General features: G+C 45.7%; 1 protein-coding gene across 2 annotated transcripts in view; it reads left to right on the top strand.

Moving 5' to 3' along the window:
• abr (ABR activator of RhoGEF and GTPase) overlaps positions 1 to 16526 on the top strand; it is a 138347-nt gene that overhangs the window by 55596 nt on the left and 66225 nt on the right. For both annotated transcript variants that reach the window (XM_079507335.1, XM_079507336.1), the window contains 4 exons: positions 5441 to 5539; positions 7742 to 7927; positions 11407 to 11514; positions 12539 to 12587. In XM_079507335.1, the coding sequence (XP_079363461.1) occupies positions 5441 to 5539; positions 7742 to 7927; positions 11407 to 11514; positions 12539 to 12587 (442 nt within the window). The remainder of the gene's footprint in view (positions 1 to 5440; positions 5540 to 7741; positions 7928 to 11406; positions 11515 to 12538; positions 12588 to 16526) is intronic.

Raw genomic sequence — 16526 nt, 5'->3', positions numbered from 1 at the left:
TAAGAATAGAGTGGTTACGAGCGTTCAGAGCGTAAGCTTCCATCTTGAGCAGTGACACACTGTAGGTGTAAGTTATGGCTTGCTCTTGCCTTTCTTTTCTTATCAGGTTAAAGCTGACTGGGTGCTATCAGTCTGAAGATCTCATCGTGTTAATAATTAATCTCACTTTCTCCTGACAGAGCTGCCCTATGGCCTTACCAAGACACAGACACACACACACCTCACAGAGCTGCCCTATGGCCTTACCAAGACACAGACACACACCCACCTCATGGCCTCACCAAGACACAGACACACACCCACCTCACAGAGCTGCCCTATGGCCTCACCAAGACACAGACACACACACACCTCACACAGAGCTGCCCTATGGCCTTACCAAGACACAGACACACACCCACCTCATGGCCTTACCAAGACACAGACACACACCCACCTCACACAGAGCTGCCCTATGGCCTCACCAAGACACAGACACACACCCACCTCACAGAGCTGCCCTATGGCCTCACCAAGACACAGACACACACCCACCTCATGGCCTCACCAAGACACAGACACACACCCACCTCACAGAGCTGCCCTATGGCCTCACCAAGACACAGACACACACCCACCTCATGGCCTCACCAAGACACAGACACACACACACCTCACAGAGCTGCCCTATGGCCTTACCAAGACACAGACACACACCCACCTCACACAGAGCTGCCCTATGGCCTCACCAAGACACAGACACACACCCACCTCACACAGAGCTGCCCTATGGCCTCACCAAGACACAGACACACACCCACCTCACACAGAGCTGCCCTATGGCCTCACCAAGACACAGACACACACCCACCTCACACAGAGCTGCCCTATGGCCTCACCAAGACACAGACACACACCCACCTCACAGAGCTGCCCTATGGCCTCACCAAGACACAGACACACACACACCTCACAGAGCTGCCCTATGGCCTCACCAAGACACAGACACACACCCACCTCACAGAGCTGCCCTATGGCCTCACCAAGACACAGACACACACCCACCTCACAGAGCTGCCCTATGGCCTCACCAAGACACAGACACACACCCACCTCATGGCCTTACCAAGACACAGACACACACCCACCTCACAGAGCTGCCCTATGGCCTCACCAAGACACAGACACACACCCACCTCACAGAGCTGCCCTATGGCCTTACCAAGACACACACACACACACACACCTCACAGAGCTGCCCTATGGCCTTACCAAGACACAGACACACACCCACCTCACAGAGCTGCCCTATGGCCTCACCAAGACACACACACACACCCACCTCACAGAGCTGCCCTATGGCCTCACCAAGACACAGACACACACACACCTCACAGAGCTGCCCTATGGCCTTACCAAGACACAGACACACACCCACCTCACAGAGCTGCCCTATGGCCTCACAAAGACACAGACACACACACACCTCACAGAGCTGCCCTATGGCCTTACCAAGACACAGACACACACCCACCTCACACAGAGCTGCCCTATGGCCTCACCAAGACACAGACACACACCCACCTCATGGCCTCACCAAGACACAGACACACACCCACCTCACAGAGCTGCCCTATGGCCTCACCAAGACACAGACACACACACACCTCACAGAGCTGCCCTATGGCCTTACCAAGACACAGACACACACACACCTCACAGAGCTGCCCTATGGCCTTACCAAGACACAGACACACACACACCTCACAGAGCTGCCCTATGGCCTTACCAAGACACAGACACACACACACCTCACAGAGCTGCCCTATGGCCTTACCAAGACACAGACACACACCCACCTCACAGAGCTGCCCTATGGCCTCACAAAGACACAGACACACACCCACCTCACAGAGCTGCCCTATGGCCTCACAAAGACACAGACACACCCACCTCACAGAGCTGCCCTATGGCCTTACCAAGACACAGACACACACCCACCTCACAGAGCTGCCCTATGGCCTTACCAAGACACAGACACACACCCACCTCACAGAGCTGCCCTATGGCCTTACCAAGACACAGACACACACCCACCTCACAGAGCTGCCCTATGGCCTCACCAAGACACAGACACACACCCACCTCACAGAGCTGCCCTATGGCCTCACCAAGACACAGACACACACACCTCACAGAGCTGCCCTATGGCCTCACCAAGACACACACACACCCACCTCACAGAGCTGCCCTATGGCCTCACCAAGACACAGACACACACCCACCTCACAGAGCTGCCCTATGGCCTTACCAAGACACACACACACACACACACCTCACAGAGCTGCCCTATGGCCTTACCAAGACACAGACACACACCCACCTCACACAGAGCTGCCCTATGGCCTTACCAAGACACAGACACACACCCACCTCACACAGAGCTGCCCTATGGCCTTACCAAGACACAGACACACACCCACCTCACACAGAGCTGCCCTATGGCCTCACCAAGACACAGACACACACCCACCTCACAGAGCTGCCCTATGGCCTTACCAAGACACACACACACACACACACCTCACAGAGCTGCCCTATGGCCTTACCAAGACACAGACACACACCCACCTCACACAGAGCTGCCCTATGGCCTTACCAAGACACAGACACACACCCACCTCACACAGAGCTGCCCTATGGCCTTACCAAGACACAGACACACACCCACCTCACAGAGCTGCCCTATGGCCTTACCAAGACACAGACACACACCCACCTCATGGCCTTACCAAGACACACACACACACACACCCACCTCACAGAGCTGCCCTATGGCCTCACCAAGACACAGACACACACCCACCTCACACAGAGCTGCCCTATGGCCTTACCAAGACACAGACACACACCCACCTCATGGCCTTACCAAGACACACACACACACCCACCTCACAGAGCTGCCCTATGGCCTTACCAAGACACAGACACACACCCACCTCACACAACAAATATGGTATTTCAGCTGTGGTTGTAGGCAGACTGGCAAATGATAGAGCTTTTCTATCTATATATTGAGATGAGCTTTTTCCTTGGTTTAAATAGCATTTTAGAGCCTTTTTCATGGGGCTGCCCGTGCACCTGTTATAGACTGGTGCTTTGTTTGTGAAGTTATATATCTCTATATATAACTCGGCCAGAAACCAGCTATGTCCAAAATGTAAACTTTTCTGAAAAGAACAACTATCTCCAAAGTTGGAGTTTTTTTTTTTTTTTTTTTTACCATTTTGAGGATCCATTGGAGTTAGGAGGTTTAGTCAGAACAAAGTGCCCATATACTGTAGGTGAGCTAGTCGTCATTTCCCTCTATCAGCCACTATATTATTGTGCTGGTGTCACTCTGGCTGTATTTTGGGTGTTCCACTGTTTATGTTGATGTCCATCAGGGCAGAGGGACACCTCTGTTATGTTGATGTCCATCAGGGCAGAGGGACACCTGTTTATGTTGATGTCCATCAGGGCAGAGGGACACCTCTGTTATGTTGATGTCCATCAGGGCAGAGGGACACCACTGTTTATGTTGATGTCCATCAGGGCAGAGGGACACCTCTGTTATGTTGATGTCCATCAGGGCAGAGGGACACCACTGTTATGTTGATGTCCATCAGGGCAGAGGGACACCACTGTTATGTTGATGTCCATCAGGGCAGAGGGACACCTCTGTTATGTTGATGTCCATCAGGGCAGAGGGACACCACTGTTATATTGATGTCCATCATGGCAGAGGGACACCACTGTTATATTGATGTCCATCAGGGCAGAGGGACACCACTGTTATATTGATGTCCATCAGGGCAGAGGGACACCACTGTTATATTGATGTCCATCATGGCAGAGGGACACCACTGTTATATTGATGTCCATCAGGGCAGAGGGACACCACTGTTATATTGATGTCCATCAGGGCAGAGGGACACCACTGTTATATTGATGTCCATCATGGCAGAGGGACACCACTGTTATATTGATGTCCATCAGGGCAGAGGGACACCACTGTTATATTGATGTCCATCATGGCAGAGGGACACCTCCTGTTATGTTGATGTCCATCAGGGCACAAGAAGCATGTCAGACCTGAGCGTTTTCATTGCAATGGTGTCTGGGAATTTGCTCCCGCCAATAGGTCGACCTGCAGCTGCCAGGCCAAAGTTGTTACCAGAAGTCCCTGCTTGATTTTATGCAATGTTGTAGTTCTCCCAGCCCTGACAAAAATGATGGAATGATGGTCTCTGCGACCACCCTCAGCACCTGCTTGTGGTGTCAAGGGGCAGATTTATTTATGGAGTAACTCAGGACAAAAATCATTTCCAAATTGATTATCCCATTAAGACCCGAGGCCGATTCTACAAATGCCTTCTAAATCCGTAGTTCTCACACTTTCACGATTTTTCTAAAATAGCAGATGTACAAATTCGCAGCGCGGCACGAAGTGTTGCACTGTGAGCTTGTTTATGTGCTATTTTTGAATAGCCACTGCAAAAATCTAAAATGACACTGATGCGTTCCTGAATTGAATGGGTTATCTAAGGACCGTGCTAGACTCAAACCTGCAATATCACAGTTAACTTCTATGCCTGGAGTATTTGACACATGTACTAGCTAGTTTATCTAGTAGCATGCCCCCAAAAATATATAACATTTGCCACAAAATGCACCTCTTGCCTGTTGACACCTTCATATCTTTAACATTCCCATATTGGCATGTTAGACCGCTGACTCACCGCTTGCAGCTATTTTTATCTCCATATGAATTTTTATAAGGTCTCTTGTTTTGCGTAGCTTCTCAGGCAACGGCATCTTCTTTATAAGGTCTCTTGTGTTGCGTAGCTTCTCAGGCAACGGCATCTTCTTTAAGGTCTCTTTAAGGTCTTCTATAAGGTCTTCTATAAGGTCTGTTGTTTTGCGTAGCTTCTCAGGCAACGGCATCTTCTTTTCAGTATGGGATATTAGTCTTTCCCCCGGTTTTCAAAAACTGTATTATTGTTATTGGTCACAGCGAGGGTGGTAACTTCCCTGTTCCTGAAGTCCAAAATACCACAGCACTCGTTTATGGAAGGACTTGCAAAGAGAGAGACTTTCCACAAAGGAAGTGGGCCATTGAGAATTTGTTTAGATGTGTAAGCCTTCCCAATAAACAACTGCCCTTTATGTGGCAGGGGATGGGGGGGGATTTTATTATAGGTGCTTGCTTACTGTATCTAACCATGCTGTGCCAATGTGGACATTTTTGTGATAAGGTGAACGGTCCGTGGCAGAAGATATTGTACAGGCATCCAACAGACTGACATCATAATCCTATTTTAAACAGGGCATGTGTGAGCCTCATGCCAACAAACACTGACCTGACTGTAGTATACTGTAACTTACAGTGTGTGTGTATGTGTGTGTGTCCATCCTGCAGGGAGACATGGAGAAGGGACTGGAGATGAAGAAGCTGGTGTTGTCTGGCTTCTTGGCCAGTGAAGAGATCTACATCAACCAGCTGGAGGCTCTGCTACTGGTGAGACCCAACAACACACAAATGCAGGAGCAGCAGCTGGCTGACTGAGTTCCATTAGTGGTTACTGCTCCTGCTGAAAACAGGACCACAATTGGATGTTTCCTGAAAACCGTTACTGGACAATATGTATGAGTTTGCTCTCCCTGCCAGCTAGGGCATGGGATGTCACGTCCTGTCTCTCTGCACCAGCCTCACGCTGAACCCTCTGTAACGTAGCACCTACTCTATTTGACTGTTTTTAGCCGTTTTAAACTGAAATGAACATTCACAAAGCAGCACAGTTGCGGCCTCTGCTGTCTCAAGCATCATTGTACGTCGTGTACGGTAACCCAAAGCCACACGTGGGGGTTAGTGAACAGGGTGTGTCCATCCCACTAACGCACACATGCACTCACAGTGCAGAGTCGATGTCTCATAGCTATATTGACCTACGGCACACACACGGCACTCTGCATTGTTACATGACACCCTACTATAGTACCTCCTCCTCTTCTGTTCAACTGCTCACAAAACACTGTGTATTTTCACCTGCTGTATATTTGACTGCTTACAGTAAATACCAATGTACAGTAGCTTTCTTGTGTCTGTATATACATTTATATTTAATATGTGCGAGTCATAGTGTCGAGGGCTTTGTCAGATTACCTATTGTACCTGTCTATCTGTGGCCCTTTTGTGCCAATATATGGAGATCTCTGTATCTGTTTGTGTAGTGTGTGTGTGTGCGTGCACAGTGCACACACGCTTGTGTGTGTGTGTGTGTGTGTGTAATATATATATACTATATATATATATATATATATATATATATATATATATATATATAGTGACATACCTAATATATGGGCGTATCGGGATTGTTTATGGTTACTAGGCCTGCGTGGCCGTGCCGTCCTAGTCATGGCCCAAGCCCGGCACAAATGCCTTCTGGGCTTCGGCCTGTTCCTCTTCAAATTAAACCTCTTCCCTTATTTTATCCCTGTTGCATTCGCGTTACCCTTGTTGACGAAATGACACGAATGTCACGTAAATCCCGGCACAAACTTCTCACGAAACACTGCCTATCACTCAGAGAGTGCGATTGTCCTAGCAGAGTAGAATAGAACCGTTTCCCCAGACTGTGCCCCCTCCTCATAGTCTGGCATGGCCAGACTAATATCACTGCGTAGAGAATAGTCTGAAACTTCAGTGTGGAAGATTTGTTTCCAAGGGGCGTTCAATGCAGAATCTGTAGTGGATGCTCTAACAATATACACAAATGAGGCAAGACAAGAATTCAGACAAAAGTATGAGTGACTTTACTTGAGTTAAGAGCCAAAAACGTACATGACCTTACATGACCTTACATAACCTCAATGCAATGGAAACCCAGTCTGGCTCATTGAACAACAGGGATTCACAGTTTTTATACCTGCCCACAGCTACAACTAGAAAACAGACGGCTACAACTAGAAAACAGGCCGCTACAACTAGAAAAACCTCATGTGACATGTTGCATGTCACATGAGGTTCCATTGATTGATTAGTTCAGATAATGAGCTGAAGAAAAAGTCACTACCGTCTAAGAACAGTACTAGTGATAGCTGAGCAAACAAGACAAGGAAGTCAAATAGATTTCATAATACACAACAATCATGTGAATCGTCACTAAAGATGAGCAATGATGAGTAAGTCCAAAGGTTACTTCATTTGAGGGAAACTAAAAGATACATTTTAAGGCCCAAACCACACCGCTGCAACTCCTTGCAACAAAACAAACCACACCAATGCAACTCCTTGCAACATGCCATTGGTAATAATCTTCGGTGGTTACAAACAGAACGTCACAACAAAAAAGTCTCATGGTGGACTCTGATTGGTCAACTGCAACTCTGGGGTGAGCAAAATATAATACAAAGAGTGCCAGACAAAGAGTGCTGCGGGTTCGACTCCCGATCCCGACGGTCTTTACTGCATGTCACCCCCCCATCTTTCTCCCCATTTCCTGTAAGCCTACTGTCTATCCCTCCATAAAAAATATGTATAAAATAAAGCGAAAGCCAAAAAAAAGGGGGAAAAAAAGAAAATAGTATTTCATGTCCTCTGCTTCAAATATTTCAATAGTGATATTTCCATTTGTTAATGTATTACTTTGATAGGCCTATACTGTATTTTGTCCTGACCCTACTGTAATATCATATGATTTCTCTCTCATTCCCCCAGCCCATGCGTCCTCTGAAGGCCGCGGCCACCTCGTCCCAACCGGTGCTAACCGTCCAGCAGATTGAGACTATCTTCTACAAGATCCAGGACATCTTTGAAATCCACAAGGAGTTCTACGACGCCCTTTCTCCCAACATCCAGCAGTGGGACGAGAAGGTCACCGTGGGACACCTCTTCCAGAAACTGGTGAGATGGTGTTTCTGTTTCAGCCTCTGCTTCTGCTTCTGTCTCTGCTTCTGTCTCTGTGTGTGTGTGCGTGCGTGCGTGCGTGCGTGCGTGCGTGCGTGCGTGCGTGCGTGCGTGCATATTAGTAGGTCCCCAGCTCTCATCTAGTCTCAATGGGAGCTACTTCTCCCGCTGTGCTTCATCACCATTCTGTCACATTTGTACTGAATAATGTGCTGTCATTTTAACAGGACAACGCAGAACGTAACAACGGTGTAACAGTGTTTGTGTATGGCTCAAGCTAGCTGTGGTTAGCTTCACCAACTACAGCTGTTTTACAGTTTACTTTATACAACACTGCTGGTTTGCTTGGCATAGTAGTGGTAATGTGAGATGAGATGAGATATACTTTATTAATCCCTGAAGGGAAAAAGGTAGAATTCTTCGTTTACCATAATTCCCACAAGGGGAATTATCGTTCGGTTACTTAGTTCATTTTAGTTGAGCGTAGCTTGGATTTGGTGTGGTTGAGGTTATATTCACCAGGCATGCTCATTGGTGGACTAACATAATTGAGTTAATCCCTGAACATTTAAACAGCAATATCAAATTGTAGAACCTACTATATAAGGATCCATAAAAAATTGTTTATTACTGTGTATGTCTTTGTGTTAGTGTTAATATATGCAAGTATCTATTCCATTGTTTTATAGATTGTTTAGGGATAGATGGATTGCAGTCTGACTCTGAGACATCTGCATTTTTCCACTACATTATAAAGAATTACAACAGAGGTTTTTCCTTGGCTTCCTGGGTGCAAACTGCAAAGTTTCACGCTGATTGGTCCAATGGTGCCTGGGATCTAAGACTTTATAGTACTGATGCATTGGGAGTAATTCTCTGCTGTAATTCTCTGAGGACAGTCAGGCTACTTGAGGACAATTGCTATTAGACATTGCCAGCTACTGTAGCTACTGCTACTAGTGTCTATCTATTGTCATCCAAAACAGTTTTGATTTTTATTGGTGTATTATTATTTTGAAAATATAATTTAATATCATTTTCAAAAGGAATACCAGACTAAAACAGTTAATGAAGATATCACGAGAGAAATACTTAATTTATTAGCATAGTTCCCATCATGTTAGGGAAAGGTTTCTTTCCCTCTTATCACGCGCACACACACACACACACACACACACACACACACACACACACACACACACACACACACACACACACACACACACACACACACACACACACACACTGTCTCATTGTCTTTAATGTTCTCTCTCGACCCCTTTCTCTTAAAAAGGCCCACCACCAACTGGTATCCATCAGTAAAGTCATCCACTCCCATCTGGGCTGTGTGTGTACATGAATCAGTGTACTGTATGTGTGTACGTACATGTTATGTGGTGGCTAAACATTTAGTCAGGCTAATAGTGTGAAGGTTGTGGTACAGATGGCTGTATAATTAGTCAGTCTGTTCCCCACCGTTTATGGACAGGGGGCGTCAAGACACAGGAACAGGAATGTAGACGGGATAAAAGCCAGTCGCTGTTACAATTGTATTCCCACATATCTTAGGCTTTTATGCAGCGGCTGTTGAAAAAACAAGTCTCTTGCTGCTTTTATTTTACATGCTAAAATATTTAGAAATCCACTCAGAGGACTGTATGTCTTAACCGCTTAGACCTGTCAAAGGTATTTTACACATTGAACATGCACCTGCTGTGGCAAGAAGGAGAAGCAGGCTGGAGTCACCATTGACTTAAGGCTTGGGTCACCATTGACTTAAGGCTTGGGTCACCATTGACTTAAGGCTTGGGTCACCATTGACTTAAGGCTTGAGTCACCATTGACTTAAGGCTTGGGTCACCATTGACTTAAGGCTTGGGTCACCATTGACTTAAGGCTTGAGTCACCATTGACTTAAGGCTTGGGTCACCATTGACTTAAGGCTTGGGTCACCATTGACTTAAGGCTTGGGTCACCATTGACTTAAGGCTTGAGTCACCATTGACTTAAGGCTTGGGTCACCATTGACTTAAGGCTTGGGTCACCATTGACTTAAGGCTTGAGTCACCATTGACTTAAGGCTTGGGTCACCATTGACTTAAGGCTTGAGTCACCATTGACTTAAGGCTTGAGTCACCATTGACTTAAGGCTTGAGTCACCATTGACTTAAGGCTTGGGTCACCATTGACTTAAGGCTGGAGTCACCATTGACTTAAGGCTTGAGTCACCATTGACTTAAGGCTTGGGTCACCATTGACCATTGATGGTAACTTAAGGCTTGACGGTAATTGGTAACCTACCAGGCAGCTCTGGTAGGCCACACACCAGAGGCCTTATAAAACACTCTCTCTGCAGTCGGCAGCTGTAACTGCATACGGAAGAATGGGACTGACCATCACCCAGAAAAAGAGGCATGCCCGCAAAGCCACCCCTGTTCCCCTCAGTACCACTTTTAAATGCCCAGTCTGGAACCGCATCTGACAATCCAGGATTAGACTATTCAGCCACCAAAAGACTCACAAATAGGCGCGCGTGCGTACGTGCGTGCGTGTGTGTTGTGTTGTGTAGGACAGGGGTTCTCAACCCGTGGGTCGCGACCCCTCGGGGGGTCGCCAAATTATTTTAGGGGGTCCCCAAATTATGGAAAAAAAAAAAAAAAAAAAAAAGATTTATTTTTAAATTTTATTTTCACTTTTTTTCAAAAATAGCAGACCTACAAGCTCGTAGCGTGCCACTCGGTGGCGCGCTATGAGCTTGTAGATAGATTGTAGATGCTTAAAACACCAAAAGGGGTTCCCGCCCAAAATGGTTTAAGGTTATTGTAGCAGTCAATTTATATTGGGGGTCGGGAGGGGGCGGGGCGGGGGTCCCGAGACATTGCCAAAGCATTTCCGGGGGTCCCCGGCCAAAAACGTTGAGAACCCCTGGTGTAGGAGATGAGCATTAGTGAAGCAACTCCATGTTTGCTGCTGAGTCCAGAGCTTTTTCAATATTGCTATGTTTCACAATGTATTCTAATGGGAAATGAAATTCATTAATTCAGTCCACCACAGTCCCATTACAAATCTTAAAGTATAGCACAGGTATGCCAAGGGAAATTACCTGCTTTGATAAAGAAGTCATATTTTTGGCACCCCTTTGATAACATTTTCCTCATGCCAAATACATATTACAGCTTTACTCATAACTATCACATTATTTGTCTTAATGATTTTAGTGGTACAAACACGCCTGCATTATAATCCTCAAATGGACATCTTAGTACATCTAACATCTCATTAAAGTCGAGCTGAAATTACATTTAGCTATCTTTGTGATATTTCATAGTGAAACAGAGGTGTGTCTGTCTCATTCACTTTATTCTGGATCCCTGAAAACAACAAGCCCCTATTTGTTCGTTTGGTGCCTTGGATGGTAATGATAATAATAAAAAACAATAGTTATACTTGATAATTGTTATCTGTGTTCTCTCCAGGCCAGCCAGCTGGGAGTGTACAAGGCCTTTGTCGATAACTACAAGGTGGCCCTTGAGACGGCAGAGAAATGCAGCCAGGCCAACAGCCAGTTCCAGAAGATTTCTGAGGTAGGTTGTCCAGACACGATATACGGTAATGCACTTGAATGCTACTACCAGTGACACATACATGGGATTCAGTGGTGATTTGTCCTTTTGCGACTGTTGGTTTCTACCATTCTGTTAATTTCATTCACCTGGTAATGTATGTCGGGTTCAACTAGTCCCTGATTAGACATCTAGAATAACAGAGATACTATGTAAATAGTCCTGAATACCAGGACTCAGAACCATTGGTCATGATTGGTGCACTGATTGCTGTCATATTAGCAGTCAAGTCAAGCATCTGGGTGTTGCATTGGTAATAGTTTCTACTTTCTAGCTGGTTCGATTCCTCCACGTTGCCTTTGGTTTGGCCGGGTGCTCCAACAAACACAATATTGGCAGTTTGTTTCTGTGGGAACCTCCAGGATAGAGTCATTTCTGTCGCTGCGCTAACTGAAAATCCACTCCTTCAAGCGCAAAAGTATTTTGCGAAAAATTAAGACTTATTCGCATTTTAGGTGTAATGTGCTAAAACAGGGCTTGATGGAAATGCACTCAAAGAGAAACGCATGCAAAGAGAATCATCTGGATACTGCAAGTGTATCAGAAAATATCAACACTTGGCAATGATGGGGACTATACACATAGCAATGATTAAATTAAGGAGAAAATTAAAAATCCACAAAAACAGTTGCTCAAGTTATGCAACTAATTGTTTACATGATCTTGCCTTGTGTAACATTACTTAAAGAAAGATTTGCTACAGTTATGAGAAAGTCACTGATTGTTGTGTAGTTCAAAGTGCTCTTTTGTGTGTGTGTGTGTGTGTGTGTGTGTGTGTGTGTGTGTGTGTGTGTGTGTGTGTGTGTGTGTGTGTGTGTGTGTGTGTGTGTGTGTGTGTGTGTGTGTGTGTGTGTGTGTGTGTGTGTGTGTGTGTGTGTGTGTGTGTGTGTGTGTGTGTGTGTGTGTGTGTGTGTGTGTGTGTGTTTTTGTGAGGGTGGGAGTGTATCACCAAGAAAAGTGATCAATGCAATCCTTTTGTTTTCAGAATTTCAAAGTAAAAGGACCTAAATATTCTGGTGATTGTACCATGGAGGGTAAGTGTGCAAGTATATATATAATTTTATTTTGTGTGTGTGAGTGTGCATGCGTACCTCCACCTGTCCATCTCTGTCTGTTTGTGTGTGAGAGACTGGGATGATACTTTACACGCACGCACATGTGCACACACACGCACGCACGCACGCGCGCACACACAGCAGTTCCCTCAGCCCTTTTAAGACACCAGCCTAGCTTCTTCTACAGTACTTGTGTATGCAGCGGCAGGCGTTGGAAGGGATGCTGGCGCATGTGTGAGCGCACTTGGCTTCTGCCTTTCTTCTCTCTCTCTCTCTCTCTCTCTCTCTCTCTCTCTCTCTCTCTCTCTCTCTCTCTCTCTCTCTCTCCGTCTTAAACTCTCTCACGCTCTCTCTGTCTTTGAGAGAGGAGCAGAGTGGGGAGACGCAAAGCTAGAGAACAGGACAGGACAGGAGAGATATGGAGGTGCTACTGGTCCTCAGACTGTGTTGTAACTGCACATACGGTAACAACTTGCATGATGCCGTCCGTCTACTGCTGTTTTAATTTGGACAAATTGTATAGATGATGTTTTATCTGTTCTTGATGCAAAGGATATGTATAGTGTGTAAGTGCTATGTTGTGTGCGTATAATGAAGTTAGGGCAGTGTGCTGTTCTGTGATTGTCACTCCGAGCTGTCGGGTATATCAGAAAGAGCCGCTTGTTCAACACGAGCAGAGTTGGGATATCTTAATCTCTGATGTGCATTTAGAGGCTTTGTATCATAAGGAATGAACAAACTGTGTGTGTGTGTGTGTGTGTGTGTGTGTGTGTGTGTGTGTGTGTGTGTGTGTGTGTGTGTGTGTGTGTGTGTGTGTGTGTGTGTGTGTGTGTGTGTGTGTGTGTGTGTGTGTGTGTGTGTGTGTGTGTGTGTGTGTGTGTGTGTGTGTGTGTGTGTGTGGTGGAACGGAGCCCATGTATTGGGGATGATGAAGCTACATAGATCGTGTAGAAGTGTCGGTGAGGTTGATGAGGATAATGCTCCTATATTAGGAGCCGTTACAAAGACCCAAGCAGAGACACGTCTCATCTTTATAACACATTAAGGAGAGGAAATAAGGAGCGAGGGAGGGGAGAGTGACAGGACAGGCGAGGAGAGAGGGAAAGAGGAGCTTCAGGAACGTATGCAGGGATGAAAGAGTTTTATTCAAGAACAAAGACTCTTCTTCTGCATGTGTGTGTGTGTGTGTGTGTGAGAGAGAGAGAGAGTGGGTGGGTGGGTGGGTGAGAGTTTAGAAGCAAAGCACGTTGTCTGTATAAGGGCTGTCTGCCTCACACTGCACTTCATAGGGAATACTTAGTGCCAGTATTGATTGGACAACAAACGTGTTTATGTGAATTACAATTCCTGTGCAGTCAGCTTTCTGAAGTGTTGATTTGTTTTGTGGACTAAATCAAATCTACAATAAATAAGGCAAACAGGAAAATGAATGAAAGAGAGAGCAAGTGTATTAAACAAAGGAAGCAGTGTTAAGAAGTTAGAAGTCACTGTCCCTTTTTGAAGGATGTCTTTTTTGTTAGAAGAGAAAGTGGTGCATTCATGTAGAGGCAGCGGTGGCCGAACGGATTGAGGATTGGTCTTGATACCGGAAGGTCGCCAGTTCGAATCAGCGGTCCGACACGTTAAAATTACCACCGCTGAAGTGCCCTTGAACAAGGCATTGAACCACTATGATGAAATGTTCTTTGAGCAGGGCCTGGCTGGAAACAAGTTCTTGAGCTTAGCCCAGATACCCTGGGTAAATATAGTAATCTTTTCATTTAATTTCATGTATTAACAAGCTCTTGCTGTACATGCATGTGTCAGTATCAGCAGCAATGTACCTGTGAACCTGTCTGTTAATTTATGCGTGGTAGCTAAATCCTCCATAGTCTAGCCATTGTCTTATCCTACTCTGTATCACAACCACCACACGCCAGCAGTACACAGACCACACAGTAATGGTGTACACCACAGTCAGCTCACAGTCGCACGGAAGGACTGCAGCTCACTAGCTTCCTGCTCCCTTAACAATCAACCTTTAACAGCCCCCCGAGGTGGACACTTGGATTACTGTCGGCATTGCTGTCCCCTTAATTATCTGTCAAGGTAATTGAAGGATTTCCTCCAGCTTGTGTTGGTTTGTGTATGTAAGTCAGATGTTGTACAGTAGCTATTGTTTGGCAGAGAAGTGTGTCAGTGATGATTCATCCACCCATCTGTACTTTTGACTTTGCTTCCGTCCTTCTTCATTTTCTTCACTAATCAGTAATCACTAGGCTAATTAAACCATTATTTCTCTCCTCTTTCATCATTAATTAGACCATTATTACTATGTGCCTCCTTCCTTCCTTCCTTCCTTCCTTCCTTCCTTCCTTCCTTCCTTCCTTCCTTCCTTTCATAGTCATTTATTTATTATGCAGTGTTCCTTTCTTTCTATGCATCCTTCTTCCCTTACTTCCTACTCTCTGTCCATCTTTGCATCTTGTCTTCTTCTACATTATTCAATCACAGCAAATTGGTGGTGAGTGTAATTGTACACCACAATTCTTTGCTTCTGTTCCAATAACTTCTTCCCCCAAACTTTCTCTATTTTACCTCTTCATGTACCACATCATATATCTCCTGTATCTTGCACAGTTCAGTGGCTGACTGGTTGGCAGAATCAAGGGGAAAAAACCCTGGGCCCAAATGGGTCATGTCCCCGTGTTTCCACAGAGGAACCTCTTTGGCCAAGTCATCAAGGGGACCTTGAGAATTGGGACAACCTGCTGTGATGGCTGATCGACTTCCAATAACCTGTGCCTGAGTTCTGATTTCTTCTCATCTTCTCTGCCCCTCTGCTCTCTCTCTGTCACACTTAGAGCTGCTCTCAGATGCTTTCTATATCCATATGAGGACTAGCTATCTGCACCATAATGACCTACTAAAATTGGCGAATTCGTTTTTTGAAGTTGGAACAAAATGGCCGCTGTAAAGGCCCCCGAGCAATCGCTCAGTGTGTTGAAGCACTGGTTCATGCATGTCCAGCTCATTGAGACAGACCATAGACATGGTTCATGCATGTCCAGCTCATTGAGACAAATCAGAGACATGGTTCATGCATGTCCAGCTCATTGAGACAAATCAGAGACATGGTTCATGCATGTCCAGCTCATTGAGACAGATCAGAGACATGGTTCATGCATGTCCAGCTCATTGAGACAGATCAGAGACATGGTTCATGCATGTCCAGCTCATTGAGACAGATCAGAGACATGGTTCATGCATGTCCAGCTCATTGAGACAGATCAGAGACATGGTTCATGCATGTCCAGCTCATTGAGACAGATCAGAGACATGGTTCATGCATGTCCAGCTCATTGAGACAGATCATAGACATGTGTTACATGCTCAAATGGGTGTGGCAGACTGCCAGACTGTGCTAACAATGTCCAACATATTAAATACAAAGTATAATATGGCATATATTCTGCATATATACTTGCCATATATTGGCATAATATGTTCACATATTTAAAATAAAACCATAGCACCACCATGTCACTACTCACTTGCTTAGAAGTCTGAATGGAAGTCCTAAACACATTAAAGGTGCATCAGTATAAGCACAGGCCACAGTCTTAGGAAACAGCCACAGTCATGATACTCCTTTATGGCTTGCCAGGTCGAGGGAGCAGCATTGTTTTGAACAGGCTGTGGTTGAGGTGATGTCTGTCCCTGATGATACTCTGAGCCTTGGCTTCCTGGAGGGAGGCAAGGAAGCTAATGTGAGTCACGTGACTGGACACCGGGGACATATTGTATGTCCTCTTTTATTTTCCAGAAGCGATTATTTTACATTGGTCTCAATCATTCAGAAAAAGTGTTTCTTCATATGCTTGTCCACTCAATGTATTACACCAGAGTTTCGTCAGCAGTTTGCCACCCATTGTGACG

The sequence above is a fragment of the Electrona antarctica genome (assembly GCF_951216825.1).
Source record: "Electrona antarctica genome assembly, chromosome: 8".
In the NCBI taxonomy this organism is placed as follows: domain Eukaryota; kingdom Metazoa; phylum Chordata; class Actinopteri; order Myctophiformes; family Myctophidae; genus Electrona; species Electrona antarctica.
This window is presented reverse-complemented; position numbering and strand designations above follow the sequence as displayed.